At 41.4% G+C, this 18,019-nt stretch overlaps 1 protein-coding gene across 1 annotated transcript; it reads left to right on the top strand.

Annotated features, from left to right (window-relative positions):
• The first annotated feature begins 12,393 nt into the window (after positions 1-12,393).
• USP26 (ubiquitin specific peptidase 26) lies at positions 12,394-15,255 on the top strand. Its single transcript, XM_036931175.2, is given in 3 exon segments — positions 12,394-12,453; positions 12,455-12,531; positions 12,533-15,255. Coding segments are annotated over 3 exon segments (2,733 nt in total). The 3' UTR covers positions 15,129-15,255.
• Positions 15,256-18,019: the final 2,764 nt, after the last annotated feature.

The following is an 18,019-nucleotide window of genomic DNA, read 5'->3' as shown; positions in this document are numbered from 1 at the left end:
TGTTGGTTAGAAGGAAATCCTGCCTCTGATGTAGCCCAAGGGCTACATCAGCGTTTGTTACATGCAGGACAAAAGACAATGTGGGCTGAAGCCTGTTGGTGGGGCTTGCCTTTGACCTTTGAAGAAGTTAGTAGAGCCCAGCAGGAGTGTGTCGTGTGCTCCAAAAGGGACTTACACCGAGTTCCACAGCAACATGGAACAATAGCTAAGGGGCCTATACCCCTCGTCAGGTGGCAGATAAACTATACTGGGCCTCTACCTGTGTGAGAAGGATATCAGTACGCGATGACTTGTGAGGACACAGCTACTAGACTTCTGGTTGCTTTTCCTACCTGTTGTGCAGACCAGCAGGCGACCAAAAGAGGCCTGGAGCGTCTCTTGCTGCCTATGGCCGACCACAGGTGATTGAGAGGAGTTATCAGGGCACCCATTTTACTGGACATACACTGCAAGAATGGGTACGACAGCTGGGAATCAAGTGGAAGTTTCATGTGCCATACAATCCTACCGCAGAAGGCATGATAGAGAGGCACCATTGCTTGTTAATAGTTTGCAGATACCAATAGTTTGCAGGGATGGTGAGTCCGCTTATGGACCGTGCTACAGCGTTTGAATGAGAGACCCCAAAAGGGAGCCCTGAGCCCCGTAGACATGTTAACACACATGGCTGCCTCCCCCATACAACTGCAAGTATACACCAAGCAAGAATCACTGAAGCCGAGGTTCGGCCACCAGAATAACATCTTGCTGCCAGCACCAACTGCACTGAACCCCGGAGACTCCATTGAGTGGATGTGGCCTTGGACCTTTCAACACATGGACCAATGATCGCTGGCTCTCCTGGCACCTTGGGGACAGGGCCTGGAAGCTGGCCTCCTGTGTAGTCCTGGAATAACAGCAGAGTGGCCGCCAAAGGTCACAGCAGTATATCCTGAATGGCCAGAAGGTAAGAACATCTTCCTCTGGCTTGAGGATTATTATAATTTTTGTATCAGAATCTTGCTGTACCTTAATTTTTATTATCTCTAAGTTGTTGTTATCCTCTGTTGCTCTTGTGGAATCTGGTTACAGTGCTCCAGCTTTCTCGCACAGGGACCATTGCGGAAGATTGAAAGCGTGTAGATTGTAAGGCGAGAATCCTGGAGGGGTGGAGTGTGGGGAAATTGGGATTCCTATGGCCAGGATCCTCACTGAACTTAAACCAGGTCCTAGCTAAAAAGATGTGTGCTTTTACAGTGTGTACTGGTATTTAAAGAATATTAGGCAATTTGTGTTCTTGAGCAGCTCATTTTTATCCATAGGCTTATTTTCCTCATTTGGAAGAGAGGAGCTTGGACAAGTTCTTCGTGGGACAAATTTCTTGAGTCTCTGTGGGAAATATCCCTGCCCCACAGTGTTTGGAAATCGTTAACTATGTCACCCCTCAACACAAATGGAAAAATGTCCTGGAAATTGGTGAAAGCAGCTGCAGTAGAAAATTCCCAGTGCCACTCCTGGTCTCTTTCAGTGAGAAAATCGCAAGTTCCCAAGGAAATTCTCATGAATTCTGACCTCTGTCAGGAGGCACTGAGTAAATCAGTGTGTTACTGATCAACCTGCTGTCATGAATCTATGTTTCCTCCCTTCTTTCAGTCTCTGTGCCACATCCGGCAGAAACCTGCAGCTACCCAGCAGCTCCTCAGAGAAACAAACATAGGTGTTTGCCCAAATTCCAGAGGGGTTCTGCTTATGAAGCAGAAACAAATCGAGCCTACAGAAAAGAAAGCAGCGGTTAGTGAACCCCTGTGCTAGGGCATGTGGGCTCTGCCACCCGTGCTCTCATGTGTCCAGTCAAAGGCAAAACCCATCGAGGTGTAATTATGAAAACGGGGATGTAAAAACAAATCCAAATCCCTTTCCGTGGCTTCAAAGTTAACACCAAAGTAAGAACTCTTTTTACAATCACCCTACACCTGCCAAATCCAAACCAACCATCATTTCACCACACGAATTAATTAATTGTTTTAACATTTATCAGATGGGCATGTTGAATATTGACTCGCCAAAAATATCCCCAGTATAACCTGGTATCAAGAACAAGCTAGCTGAGTTTATTGGTTACCACTGTAAGGGAGAACTCCACAGTGACGGAGTCCAATAGTGTTTTAAGAGAGGAAGGGAAAAGCTGGAATACTGTGACTTTGAAGTCTGTTCTAGTGGGAAGGGGGCTTGATTAAGATTGGGTAAAGATCATGGTGTAATGGTCTAGAATAGGTGGGCATGGCACAGCAGGGATTTGGAGGCAAGAGTTTCAAACATTTTTAGGGTATAAACTGCCAGTTGATGCTCTCTGTTGAAGAATTGCTGGCATAAACAGTGAAGCTATTTGTAACTTGTATCTTCCTGGGCAAAAGTTTTCAAGTAGTGACATCATGACAGTGGAAATAGTGGAATAGTAGACTCACGTTAATGTAGACAATAAGCTGTGTGGGGTACATGATTTGGGTTCTCAGCACCTGTGTACTGGGGAAAGGAAAACGTACCCTGCCGCTCTCCAGGGGCTTATTTATTTTAATGTTCACTGTGATAAGAAGCAAGAATTGAGGGAAGAGGGCTACCACTAGGTTGGGAGAATGATGGACAAATTCATGAAGGAGGTAACATTTGAGCTAGAGATAACTGGAAGCAGAGGCTTTCTTTGATTTTGGAGAGCCCTCTCTCTCTCTCTCTCTCTCTCTCTCTCTCTCTCTCTCACACACACACACACACACACACACACACACACACACACACACCTTTTTTTTTAAATGGCAGCAAAGAGGAAAAAGATTTAGTAATGCAGAATGAGGAACCACTTTAAGTAGAGAAATGAATGAGAATCAGTTTTTAGGGGTTAGAGGTATGATTTAGGTCTGAGGAATCCATTTTTGAAGGTATTTCAAGACACGTTTTAAAAAAGACAGTGAATACATTAAGGCAACTTTGCATTTCTCCTCATCAGGGAACTAATCCTTCGTATGAGACAGATTGGTGTTTTGAAGGCACTGTGAAGGATTTTCATTCCAGTACTTGTGGCATTTAATACATTTTCAAGTTCATTTTCCCAAAAAATGGCTGTGTAAAGTTCCCTCCCAGCACTTACTAGGCCTGACTGTATCATCTGTATCCTTAAATCAAGCTGAAGATATATTGGATTGCTGCCCTCCTTACCTTGGAAAGGAAAATGCTATAGCTCCCCCTTGTGTCATGTGAGGCCAGAAACATCCCTGATTGATCCACCACCCCAGAACCCACTCCATTAGTATCCTAAAAGTATCTCCTCAAAGCTTTTTTGGGACAGAGACATTGCTTATACAGGAAAGTACCAGGGGATCCAGCTCATCTTTTGTGATTCCCCTTTATTTCCTACTCCCCTGCAGTGTATCCTAGTGCCTCATTCCTGGCGGGTCACCTTTTTCCAGCAAACCATTCCAAACCAAGAGGCTGTAGTTCAGTTGTCTTTTCCACTTAGTACATTGAGTTGTGTTATCATTTTCTCTCCAACTAGAGGGAGTTGAATTTGCTTTCACTATTATCTCCTCCTGCCCTGTCATAGTGGCCACTTAGTTCTGCAGCATGACATCTCAGTTTGAGTCAGGCACCCGTTTCTTTGACCCTCCAGCTCCAGAGTAAACATGTCAAGTTTCCTGAGGTCTCACACCCTCATACATGAGTTTGTACTGAAATATTTTGGTTGCTCAAATAAGTAGGCAGTCTGAGTGTGAGATGCAATCACACGTCTCCTTTGGAAGTAATTTCTGATTCTTAGTTTCCACCCCACACTTGACTTGGACAGAGGAATAGAGGAAATGCCCCAGGCCTCCCTGTTAATGAATTTCCATACTTAAATAATCTTTGATATAACAATCAATATTTTTCACATGTGTAGCAATTCTTATATGTGGTTCTTGTTACTGAGTTCTACCTTGCCAATATTGCAAGACAAGAGGAAGGCGTCTCATTTTAGAGGTTGTTTTAAAAATTATGCAAGTAAAAGCTACTGATTATTAAAAAGATTTACAGTTTTGCGATTATATCTGTAGGACAAAACCTTAACAGAATTTCTTCATTAAACTGTATATGCACCATAAATTTGGTGCAGCGTAGTCTTCACGTGTTCGGTCTTCTGTCACATTAACCCACCCTTCATGTCCTGGTCCGCTTGGTGCTCCAGTAACAGATGCACCTCACTTCATTTCACTCCCTTCTGCCTTGCCAGCCCTGATTTTAAAACTTTGGATGCTGTTTTCTTAAGGAAAATTAGAATTCTTTGGTCCTAACCTTGAAAGGACTCCTCCTCCTTGTCTAACTTTATCATTTCCCTTGGCAAAGGGAAGTTTCACGCCACACATGCTGGAGAACAAACTCATTGTTCTCCAGCGTGTGTTAACTGAGTGGTGCAGTCACATGAAGCGGCAGTGCGAGGCAGCTCAGTCTCACGACAGTCTTACGAAAAGTGAATGTTTGGGGAATTCTGAGACAGCGAAAATCAGGCCTGGCACTCTTTCGAATGGAGTGAAAACTCAGAGAGCTTCCTAAAAGGAAGGGTAGAATTAAGACAAAAGTTAGGGAGATTATTAAGGAATTCCAGGTAGAGAGGAAATACTAGAAGAAGCTGACGTGGCAGAAAATACATGGGGACTCTTAGGTAACAAGAACTGAATTTTACTTATGTATTACTTATGTAATACATTCTGTGTATTGCAATTTTTTTTTCTGTATAGTTGTCTAACAACCTGTCTGAGGTCAGGAGTATTTTATTGCTCTATCTTTACATCTTGTCTATAGTTGATGTTCACATTTGACTCTAGGTATCAACAGATGTTTTGGTTAGAAGTGAATAAAGAAATGAAAGCAGTATTTAGCAGAAATGCTGCAAAATACTAGGAGGATTGCAATAGGAGAAAAGGAATTAATTTCCAGAAAGCCTCATTTATCATAGTTTCAATATAACAAGTATGTACTTTCTCACAAAAGATCACTCTTTCTTAATGAAATCATATATGAATTCTGGAAGCTAATCTGCATTCTGTTTTCCTAATCACCTATGTCTTACTAATAGCAGTATCATAATCATTTAAAAAGAATGAAAAACCAAAAACAAAATGCTGGGCCAAATCTGTCTCTCAGAAAAGGTTCAAAGCTTGAATAGTTTATGGGAACAATTTGCTAGTCTAGAGAATTCTTCCCATTTTGGTCAGGGCCTCCTATGGAGAGATTTATGTGCAGTGTATGTCAAGAGGCAAAATAATGGCATTTCTCTGCTATATAACGACTTGGATATTTGCCGAGTGCAGAAATGCACCTTTAAACCAGAGAAAAGAAGCAGAGTCTTCCCTGATCCAATCACTCTCCAAAGCCACGTGTACTGCAGCTGGGACCAAACATAATGACAGGATTTCATTGCTGATGCTCCAGAGGCAGTGGCCTCTTGATGTGTTGACCTTCACCCCAGACTTGGGAGGGTGAAAAAAGAGAGGGGATGATTTCCTTTCTCCCTCCCCGGTTCCCTATCTGATCGTGCCTGCCTTGAACCCTGTCCACATGCCCCTAACATCCAACTCTCCACCTCCATTCCCATTAGTTACTTCCAGCTTTTGGGCCAGGGTGAGAATGAATAGAACAAGAAAGGAAGGTGGGAGGAGAATAGGAGAAGAAAGTCTACAAGCAGGTTACAGCTGCTTAGAAGCAGGGGGCAGAATTATAGCTACTGGAATGAGAGCTGAACTCCTGGTCTCCTGATGCTTCGACCCCACCCCTAGTTAAGATTTTAGCCCTCTCATGGTTCTGTGTTCTGTTCCCATTTCACCCTTTCTGGTCCATATTTATAATCACTGCCTCTTTACACCTTCAGCTCCCTTTCTTCTCTTACCTGGTTATTTATGAATAGCAAAATCTTGAGCAAAGTTCACTTCAAGGCTCTGCCTGTCATACAACTTCACCATGGCAGCTGTAAAGCTGAATATAGCTGGAGAAAGACACAAATAAAAGACGGAAATAATACTGACTGGTCTTGCTGTAAATTCCTGACCACTAGCCTAAAGTTGGCCCTCTGTGCTGCTCAGTGAGGTTACTAGTCTAGTATTTCTTTACTGTTCTCCAGCCACACTGCTCTGCTTTCTGTTTCTAACATGCCAAGCACACTCCTACCTGATGGCCTTTTAATTTATTCTACCTCCTTCCTGGAGCACCCTGCATCTGTCTCTTCACTCCCTCACTTCCTTCAAGACCCTGCTACTTACAGCAGCAGAGCATCAGTCAGGCCTTCCCAGGTCACTCCGCCTAGGCAGCAAACACGTCTCTGCCACCACTGGCACACATTGTTCCCCTAATTTTATGTGTTCTTTAGCAGTTACTACCTCTAGTATTCTCTGTATTTTATGTGTGTATATTTTCTATCCCATAGAAAATGCGAGAAGGAAAGTTTGGTGAGAGTATGGTTTTTGTCCTTTTTCCATTCTTCTGTACCTAGAGATTGATACAATGCTTGCTGGTATTCCATACATATTTGCTTAAGAAGTGAATGGACAGTTGAATGACTGTAGGGCTCTGAAAGTCCGCTTTCCATTTGCCAAACCCAGCTTATTCACCTACTCACCCTCCCATATTTTATGTATGGTGATGATACTTTCTAAGCCCAGATCCAATGCAAGCCATCTAATTGGTGGAGATTTTTTACTTGGACTGTTTTGGGAAATCCAGTGTGCTTATGAAGTACAGCCTACCTAGAATCATAGTATCATAGGGACGGGTCCTCAAAGGGAGATTAGATGTTCATTTTCCAATTAGTTTAATCCGCCCTGATAGTGGACTTGACTTATTCAAGGTCACTCACTAAGTTATCTTTAGTTTAAAATAAATGTGAGTTGAAGTTGTTTGGTTTTTCAGAGCTCTTGCTTGGGATTATTGGAGATACCCAGAAATCACTGGAAACCCCTGTGGTAATCAGCTGGCCTTGTCTTTTCTAGTTCCATATGGGGGCTAGCACATTACCTCACGGGTTCTTCATCATTTCTATCCAGTGATGCTTGCTTGGTATCTGAGCAGGATTTCTCACCATATGCTAGGTATGTCTTTGTTCTCACGCTCCACATGTTTTCAAATGTAAGAAGTTGGAAATAAAATGGTAATTAAAATTCACCTCCTGTACCAAACTACCTTCTATACCTTGACCCTTACCTATTCAGTGAAATAAACACTTGAGTTTATATACATGATCATAGTTGTAGTCAGATGCCAGTGGAAGAGAGCTGACAGAGAGATACTACTTTCTCATAGACATTGAGCTTAAAGGGCCTCGTAGGGTTCGTTCATCTGCCTCCAGACTGTAACTACCTCCAAAGTTTCTCCTTTTGCAATGAATGCTTGGGGAATGAGAAATGCACGTTCAAATTTGAATGGTGTATTCCCATTGGTTTTCAGGTTTTTCTTGCTCTTGAAATAGTGAAAGAAATATAAATACAAGATACAGAGGATGAATACTCCAAAGGCTTCACAAATCCTTAGTAAATTATCTTAATAGAGAATTAATAACGTAGGCTTCTGATTCTTGGGCTTGCAGGCATTCTTCCCGTGGGCCAATTTCTCACTTGCCCTGCGGAGTTTTTTTTGCAGAGGTAAGGACTGAGAAATCTCACTCCAGGAGAGCCTCTTTCACAAAACACTGCTCCTACCCTGGGTATATGTCAAGCTCTAGAAAATGGCAGTTAAAGGATATTTTCCAAGATCCTTTGTCCCCATTGGAGGCAAGGACCTTTTTGATTGTGGTGTTTTTACACAGTGACGCATTTAGAGGCTAAATCGCTTAGGTACAGTGAATGTTCACATCCGTTGCGTCCTTAAGAGCACTGGCCACAGTGCCCAGCGTGGAGCAAACACTCAGGAAATCATCATATGCAGCACAGAGCAGATGGTCAGCCAAATACTATGACCAAGAAGATGAATGTAAAGTGAATTAGTAAATTAACAACAAAACAGACATTTTTACGTGGAGTTTTTTAACCTTACAGTCAGCTTCTTGACCCTGAAGAGCATGCCTCCACATTTGACTGGAGGAGTACAGCTTTACAAGTTTCCAGCTGTGGTTTGAGATTAGCAGCTAGCCCAGTGTGTTGCACTGGTAGATGATCAGTCCAATTTAATGGACTGAGTTTGTGGGTAAAAGGAGAAAAAGAAGAGCACTTCGGCTTTCATGACTTTGGAATGGAGGAGGAATATCACCAATGGGAAGTTCATTTTAGGCTGCATAGAATAGTCACATAGTGCTTGTCAGTGGACTCTTAGAGAACTGATACATTTTGCTTCTAAAAACAAGCAATCAAAGGAAGCACAAAAAGGCCTTCAAGAGATGAAGCAGAGTCAAGAAGGTGATTTAAGCTTTAAGATGTGCCGGGAATGGGAGCAGTGGTTAGAGCCCTCAGTGGCTCATCCACAAGATGTTTCTTAATTTTCACTTTCCACGCTCAGTGGGCTCAAAAGAAGTCACTTTTATTCTGGAATGAAACGCAAGCATGCTGAATTGCAAAGAAAGAATAATGAATAGAGACATCATTTTGGAAACATGTCTCTTAACTGTGTTTTCAAAGATGGAGAGTGGAAATGCCAAGCGGGTCTTAGATTATTTCAGCTATCTTCAGAAAGAACAGACAACAATTTTTGGCAAATACAGATGAGCTGGGGTTGCAAACTTTTTGAAATGCACCCTGGAAGTGGTTCTGGGGTTATAGGTTCTCTCGAGTGGTTGAAATAGGAACAGTTAAGAGTTCTTTTTTGTGGAAAGCAAGGAGTTTAAACTCCTACTTAGTATCTACAGTAAGACAGTGAACTATAAATAATCCAGACAACTTGAATTTGCTGTTGTGCTTGAATGTTTTTATGGCCCCATTTCCACCATGATAAATATGATCATTCTCTCACTTGGATGCATATGTAACTTTCATGTGTGGATGGGTGCAGTCCCTACTTCACTGAACACAGGTTGATAGACAAAATACTTGGTAAAACAGAAATCTCACTTATTTATGCTTGACCAGTTTTGAGTTTTTGATAATTTAGACAGCATTTGCTTTTAGCATTATCCATAAAGACATGGTTTGCTGATCAAGTTAGTAACACAGACAGGGTTCAGGAAGAATATTTAACCATGTAGGAGAAAACAACTTCCAGTCAGGTCTTGGACATGCTTTCTGATACAAACATTTGTAGTGCTAAGTGCTAACCTATTCATTAATTCAGATTGGTTCACTATGGTGTTACTCAGAATTTTAAAATTTTGAGTCATAACATACATCTGATCCTTTTCTTCTGGTTTTGAGTACAGGAAGCTAGCTCAGGTTATATGCACCCTGTGGCCACAGACAGCTGTAGGAGCCACTCTAGCCTGTGTGTGATGGGCAGGAAATTGTTATTTTTATACTTATTTTTGTCAGTGAGCCTGGTACTCTGTAGAGTTGACCACGGTGTCAGTGGGAAGCTAGTCATTCATATGGCTTCTTTGGAGTAATGATGTACCCTATGGAGGGCTAAGCTTGGAAGAAGCAAGTGGGGGAGGGTGGGACATGCTTACCTGATACCTCAATGCCTAAGGTTTTGGCTTGGCTTAATGGCAAATATCTGTGAAGGAGGATCACTAAACATTGCCATTTTGAACATATTTGTACAGTGCTCAATGTGAATGGGCGTATACTGTTGGCCATTGGAAGGAATCACTCTATTTTAGGGAGAAGTATTCATTACCAACAGGATGATGTCTTGGTTATTAGGGGGAATAGTATGTTTCAAGTCCATCTTAATGTCTTTTTAGACTATTTGGGGCTTTGGGAAGCGTTCCTTTACTTATTTGGTACCCAAGAGTCTGCCTTGCCTTGAACATGGTATCACAAGTTGAGTGAGTGAGTATTCACATAGGAAGTTGAAGATGTTTTCAGAAAGCTGGGGCATTTGGCTGAAAGCTTTCTGTATTTTTTAACCACTTATAGTTGATACAGGATTGACAAGCAGAGTTACCCATGGTGGGGCTTTTTTGTTGATCTTTTTCTGACCATTTAGTGGTCAGTTAAGTTTTCAGTTCTACCTTGACTTCTTATTTGTAGGTTGTGCTGATCTTACTGCACTGTCTTGATGCTGTACTCATAACCTGATGGCACTGTCTCTTTGCCTAGCTCAGTGATTTTCTGTCTGTCATTTTACTTACTTTCTGCTAGGATGAAATTAGGGACCCCACAGGATACTGAGCAGGACCTACAGAGATATCTGTTTTGTCCTGAAGCGGGCATTGTGTACTCGGAAGTGTGAAGAATTGAGGTTATACATTGATCATTTTGTGAGATTAATTAAAAGATGCTAAGGTATCTTCATGAGTGGTATGTTTCCCAAGCCTCAGAACTTGTCTGGGGAGTTCTTGAACTGCAAGTCAGAATGGATGACTGTGAAGTTCTCAAGCCAGAAATGACCCAAGTCAGGCAACTTTGGTACACCCAACTTGTTGAAATCTGTGTCTCACTGGTGGTTTGAAGGGCAAGGCACCTGGGGAGCAGAGAAATGGGATTATTTCAAGAAATAGACCTAATTTAGCCTGTGGGAAATAAATATGAGGCACTTCATCCTGGTTGCAAAATGTAATCAATTGAAAGAATGTGGAAGCAATTCTATCAATCAGGACAGTGCTAGACTGCAATAATAAAAATGGTTACTTTACAGCCTGAATTTCATGTTGTCTGGAACACAAACAAATTTCACACTCACTTGTACAGGTTCCATGCTTTTCCCTGGATGAAAATACCTTATTACATGTCCATAGATGGCTGGGTATGTCCTAAAGGTGTTTAGATAGTATTTTCTGGAAAAGAGAATATAAGACTTAAGGCCTGCTAGAGGTCGTTGCATGTGATTTTCCCATTGCTTATTACTGGTGGTCCAGTTACACTGTAAGGTCTCATGACAGTTCTCCTCAGCCCAGCTGACCTAGGGAATCTACTTGAGACAGGTGAACATGAACGTAAGTGCAGGTATGAGGAAAGCAGGACTAAAGATCCTAGAGATGGTGTTGTTTAGTACATAATTCATCCATCTTGACAATAACCAGTTTTTCTCTAGCCATATGATGATGCACTAATAGGAAGTAGAAATATGAACATAGGTGGAATTTAGTAAGAAATTTGTATGTGTTAATAATAAACCCCTGAATGCCAACTTGGTTTTACCCCTAGTATAATGGCCAGAGGGGCACCAGGCCACTGGTTTTCCTTTTTCAACCCTGGGCATTCTTCACTTTGCATGAATTATACTGACATTGAAACTTTGGGCATGCTTCCATAGGAACAGCGAAGCCAGCATTAGAGCCAATAGGAAACTCTTCCTGCATCCTATCCTATTTCTTACAAATCGCTTTTACTATGTGTATGTTTATTTAATAGTAAAGCATAGTAAACACAATCTTGAACTGAGTCCTAGTCATCATTTTAGCCAGCTTTCAAAATTGTGATGAGTTTTTTTTATGGTCTTGTTCAGCATGCCTTTAAATTTTCAGTTTACCCTGCATTTATCCTTAAGAATTGGGATTGCTTAGAATACACCAGGTCGTCTTCGCTTGTTGGAGCTGGAGATAGCCAATTCTTTGGTACCTGCTTTAAGCAGTGGTAGTTTAGCCCCCATGTAGGGTAGAATGTGTGGACTTCACCCAGTGCCATGTGAAAGAAAGGAACATAACTGGATTTGGAAAGAGGTAGATTGTTTTACTTTTAATGGCCTGTGTATGAAGTCGTCTGGACTTCTGGACACCAAGAGCTATTCATCTATTACTAGGTTGACGGCCACATAGTGCCTCACAGTTTCTTATTCACTTACTGTATTTGCCCTGGAGGGGGTCATTCTATGACAGGAGGATTAGCATATTATATGCACACACTTAAGACCCTGTTCATCATGTTCTTCAGCCATGTTATTGAAAGTCTTCCAAGTGTGTAATGATTTCAGTCTAAGTGGGGAAATTAATCAGAAGGGACTCTAGTATTGCAGTGGAAAGGAGATTTAGTGTATGGGAGTAGAGTTTGAGTTCTATCCAAGTATATCTCTGATAGCTTAAATAAATTTTCTTGATTTTTTTTTTCCAGGAGTGGTGTTGGCTTGGGAATCAAGACTGCTTTTATGAAACCACAGACAGCTCCTGAAGGGTATTGATTGGTTATATCACTAAAGAACTGTATATCCAGAACCTGAAGAGGCTCTAGTATAAAACCAACACTAGAAACAGAATCATTCTGTAGAGAACTAAAGAACCATTTCTTACATTTTGTCTCAATGTGAACTTGCAAAACAAATTGGAACTTCAAGATTGTCAATAATTTAGTGTACATGTATTTTACTTGTAAAGAAAGCATGGCTGCCCTGAGGGTACATATTTTTGTCCAAATAGGGAGGAAGAGAACTGGGATGTCTTAAGTCGAAAGAAGTGTTCATTGAAACAGTGGAAGGAAGGAAGGTAGACTAGTGGTCTATTTCAACAAAGAATGTAAGGCTTTTCAGCTAACAATACTATTAAAGGAGTAGTCCTTAGATCCTATAGAACAAACCAAAATCACCTGCATTTAACTTTTCAAAATGACTTCTTGTTTATTGACAGATTGTCCTCCAGAGATGCCAAAGAGTTGAAGATGTTTCTGGATTGAGTCCATCAAAATAATCTTCAACCACCTGTGGGAACTGGAATGGGTAGTGGTGTCTTTTACAGCATGACAGCTGAGAAGAAAAGCAAGGAAGAGTCATTCTGCAAAGTGAGTATGACGTCAAGGAATGAACCTTCTGAGGCAGGAGAAGAAAATGGAGCACTTGACCTTCAGAAGCTACTTTTATTGGTATCAAAGTCATTAACAGACCCCTGTGAAGGGTTACAGGATGAGGAATGTGAGATGAGGGAAAGGATGCTCTCCTCTGGCTCAGAGTTAAAGGTATTCCTGAAAAACACAAGGAAAAGGAAGTTTATGAGCGACCACCTGGGGCATTCAAGCCCCCAAGATAAAGAATCAAGGTCAGAAAAGACAGAAGAGGATAAGAAATCAGAATTTCAGCGTTTATTCAAAGCCAGTTTTTTAAGAGACCCTTCTGTAGAGGGCACTGTGTTCTTCCAAAATCTCTCTGAGAAACTGTATTTGGCATTTCTGTTGGGACTAAAGTATTGTAACAGTAACTCAGAGTGGGACAAACTCAGAAAGACCTTGGACTTTTACCCACAGAAACTGTCACAGGGCCTCCTCAACTTGGGGAACACCTGTTACATGAATGCAGTTTTACAGGCTCTCTTTTCAATTCCATCCTTTGCTGAAGACTTACTTAATCACAGTTTCTACTGGAGCAGCACTGACCTCAGTGCTTTTAACATGTGCATGACAGAACTGCTGATTATAAAAGATGTGGATATCATAAAAGTCAAGAAGCTGTTACTTAAGAATATTAAAAGAAAAGTTTCAGCAGTTGCAAGTTCATTCTATGGCAACACAGAAAATGATGCTTATGAGTTTTTAAGTCACTGTTTAGGTCTGATGCAAAGGAACAAGGGCAAATTAAGCACAGTCAGGCAGAGGAAAACGGAATCTAAGGAAGAAAATTCACCTCAACAAGTTTTTGCTGACAGTGCTGCCACCAACCTGCCCGCCTGCCCTGTCATCACCAATTTTGAATTTGAGTTGCTGTTCTCTCTTACTTGTAAAGAGTGTAGTCACATTGTTCACAAAACAGAAGTGTGTAATTCTCTCTCCATCAACATTCCCTCAAACAGAAAAGCACTTCCTGTGTCTATTCAGTCTGCTTTTGATTATTTCTTCGAACCAGAAGAGCTTGAGTATAAATGTGAGAAGTGTAAGTGCAATTGTTCTGTTGCAAAGCACAAGTTCAGTAGGCTACCCAGGGTCCTTATTGTTCATCTGAAACGCTATACCTTAAATAAGTTTTACGCACTGAGTAAGGATGACCAGAAGGTAGCTATTCCCAGATACTTAATGTTATCTTCTCATTGCAGTGAAAACATCAGATCACCTGTTCCCTTGAGCAAGAATGCACATAGCAGGGAATCCCAAATTTTTAAGTTATTTGATAAAACGTATTCTGAACTCATCAGTTCATTGACACCTTCAACAAACTTGACCTCGGCATCCCAAGATTCCCTGGCTCCACACATTGGATCAGACAAAGAGTCTGAACCACAGAAGCACAAGACGCCCTGTAAAGGGTCGAGCAGTGAACAGCAGCAGACAGGCCCGGGAGCTAAACCGAGTACAGTGGAGTTCAAATTGACAAAGTCAGGAGATGGAGCAGTCCCTGAAGAAAAGCTGTTAGCAGCTGACTTAATGACAACTCTAGAAAACGCCTTTGCTTCTCTGAAGCTTGAAAACAGAGGTAAACCCACCAACGACCCAGTTGCATCTCTTGCAGAAGTTCCTCCTGAAGAAATTCTTGCAAATCCAAAACAAAAGAGAGATGAGAAAGGCAATGAGTGTGTAGATTTTGAGACGGTCTCTAAGAGTACTGAACATTTTTCTGAAGAAAAAAAAAACAGAATTATAGAAGAATTCCAAAAAGTGGCTGAACAGATCCAACGGTCTAAAAGGGTGAGACTCTATAAACAAACCCTTCAGCTGGCAATGCTTCAAAGCTTTCTGAATCCAAATGCCCAGGAGTGCACAGAGAACCTCAGAACACCTACAACATCGAGTCTCCAGAAAGCCAATGTGAAGTCTGTAGGCGCACTGGGTTCCAATGAAAGACCTGGGAAGAAAGATGTGAAGGCGACAGAACCTAAGGCAAAGGAACACAGAAGAAATACCAAGGTGACAGATAGTCATGCCTACCAGCTCATTGCTGTTGTCAGCCACCTTGGAGACACTTCCAGTACAGGCCATTATATCAGTGATGCCTATGACTTTGAGAGGCAAAGGTGGTTCACTTACAATGATACGCATGTATCAAGAATCCGAAGGCATCTTATGCAGGAGGCTAGGCTTCGCACCGGGTACGTCTTCTTTTATATGCACAATAAGATCTTTGAAGAGCTGTTGGAAAGGGAAAAGAATTCCCAATGTGGCAGCAAAAAGGCAGAGGAGACCCCTCAGAAGAAATAAAAGGGACAGATCTGCTTGACTGCCTCCTTGGCTACCACTTCCTCCATGGAAAGAAAATTGAACTCTGGCCAAAGGTGAAGAGGTAATTGGTCTCCAGGATCAAAGTTCAAGAGGAAACACTTATAGGAAAATATTCTTTCTAACCCTAATACAGACACCACAATCCTGCAGTTGCCACTGTAAACGTTCATTTTTCCATTAGACTAGAACTGTGTTTTATGTATTCTAATGCAGCAGCTTTAAATGTAATCCTTGAACCCAGCAGCACCAGGAACATGGAACAATTTCTTAGAAATTCAAATATTGGGTTCCGCAGATCAACTAATAAAGAAGCTCAGGTGGGAGTGGCATCAATTTGATGGAGATTCTAATGCTTGATAAAATTGAAGAACCACTACTGTGTGTATAGAGTATCTTGTGGTGGGAGTGGCAGCAATTTGATGGAGATTCTAATGCTTGATAAAATTGAAGAACCACTACTGTGTGTATAGAGTATCTGGCTGTATTTTGTATTTCTCTGTTGTACATTTGAATTGCTGGTAACTTATGACCCTTGAGAGTGTATAGATGAGACTGAATGCCATGTCAAGTTTCCAGATTGTTCAACTTCTCCTTTTCCAGTGCCAAAGGGAGATAACACCTTCAGGCTTCAAACTTGAGGGTGAATATGATCTTCTTCTGGGAAAAGCCTGATGGATCCCGGGGTGGTCATATTCTGTTGGAGCTCCCTGTAACTCAGGGATATCCTGTGATATTAAGCACGTGCCATCTCTGTAACTTAATCTTTTCTTGCCTTTGAGGTATTGAATGTGTTACAACTTGTATCTTTGTTATGAATGAATTACTTGTACTCAACTGCTTTTCTCATTTCACATAGAGGAATTGAATTTTCGGGCCCACTTTTGCCAACAGGGGTGTCCCTTCCTCCTTGTGTGGGGTATGGTCTTAGTACAGCTGTGTTAATCCAAGAGCTTGTTCATCCTCTTAATCCCAGGGGCCTTTAAAGAGGTGAACTGAATGTACTGGTGTAGGAAGTTAGAAAGTACCCTCTATGGGGAGAGCCAGATTCTAAAGTTTGGGAATTCTGTTGTTTGGAATGCAGTATATCTAGAAGGTCTCTATAGGATCTGAAGTTTATTGAGGTAGAAAGGGGTGAACTCTTAAATTAATCACTCTTCTGGAAGACACAGTAATGAGAGATTTGTTCCTGTGTATAGTACTTCAGCAGCTGGTGTGGTTGAGGGATAAGGCTGGAGTTACATAAGAGAAGAGGAGTGATAGCTTGGTTCCCAATTTCATGCTTTTGACTTCTCTAGAATAGTTAAATCTGAGCCCAGTTACACAGGCATTAAAACAGGAGTTTTGGTAAGAGTGAGGGAAAAATTATTACTTTTGTTTTGTAAAGAGAGTGAAAATGCCAGTAATTTAAAGAGATTTAAAAATGATGGGGGTGGAGTATAGAGCATTGTACATATAAAAACGCTGTTCTTCAGCAGGTAGCAGTTTCAAATGCAGGGCAAATCAAAAGGAAAAGCAGATGGTTGGGGTAAACATGGCAGGGAGGACAGGACAGAAGATGTCTTGGGTGGAATCCCCCATTCCTCTGTGAGAAGAAATTGTTAGTGCCCAGTGAATGGCTGTATACTTTCAACCTCTTTGTTACATTGTTACTTCAAATAAAAGATAAATTCTTCAGTGACTCAGTGGCTGTTATTTATTATGGATTTTTCTCTAATCTATGGATCAGGTTTCCAGGTAATCCATGGATATCAAAACCTTTGACACTCAGTACTAGTTTTCTATTGCTTCTGCAAAACTGTAAGATGAGGAGGTCAGGAGTCTGAGATGGGTATTACTAGGCTAAAATCAAGATGTTGGCAGGTCTACCTACAGTCCTCCTGGATACTCGAAGGGTCCAACCTGTTTCCTCACCTTTCCCAGATTCTAGAGGCTGCTCACATTCCTTGGCTCATGATTTCATTCCTCCACCTGGAAGGACAGTAATGTCAGGCTGCATCCTCACACTGCCATCTCTGGTTCTCCCTCTTCTGTCTGCTTTTTCCACTAAGAACCACAGTGAGACTGGGCTCGCCCAAATAATCCAGGATAATCTCCCTATTTTAGAGTTATCTGATTAGCAACCTTAATTCATATTTGTCTTATAACAGTACGTTCCCAGGTCCCCAGGGTTAGGTGGATATCTTTGTGGGGCCCTTACTCTGTCTGCCACACAGAAGCAAAAGTTAATGGAAAACTATCACAACAAGAAAAGAAGCTGACTGATGGGGGTCTCAGAGCCTTGGAAAATGGTTTTGTCACTCTACCAGGCAAAGAACCCAAACCGTGTGAGGTTTAGCCAAGGATGAGGGAAAATTGTAATTGGTAATTGAAGAACGAAGACCTTGAGACCAGTTATAGTAACAAGGGCTTTAGTGGCTTTGCATATTTTCTTTATACTTATTAAATGCTTGTGTCAATCGGTATATATTCAACATTCTCTTTTTCTTTTTATTACTTCCTATTTTTCACTTTATGTACAAGTTATTGGAAGTTAACTTTACAATTTAGTCTGAATTTGAGGGATAATTAATAGAGCCTACAATGGATGCAATGACTTGGGACTCCAGTAGAACAGTGAAAATGTAAAGAAGTATTGGTGGATCAGGTAGAAATACAGTTGTTTGGCTGTAGTAAGAGTTCAGATATGTATAGAGGGGTGCATATGGAAGCTGAGTAACCAAAAGGATGGGCTGTGCCAGTTATTAATGTGCTGCCCTCTCAGCTCCAAATTCACCCATTAATACATGCTCTGCAATAATGGACAGATTTCCTTTAGGCATTTCTCCTTCATAGTAAGCACATGAGATTTCTCAATAGAGGATGCACGAGGT

Source organism: Manis pentadactyla, chromosome X (assembly GCF_030020395.1).
Source record: "Manis pentadactyla isolate mManPen7 chromosome X, mManPen7.hap1, whole genome shotgun sequence".
Classification (NCBI taxonomy): Eukaryota; Metazoa; Chordata; class Mammalia; order Pholidota; family Manidae; genus Manis; species Manis pentadactyla.
This window is presented reverse-complemented; position numbering and strand designations above follow the sequence as displayed.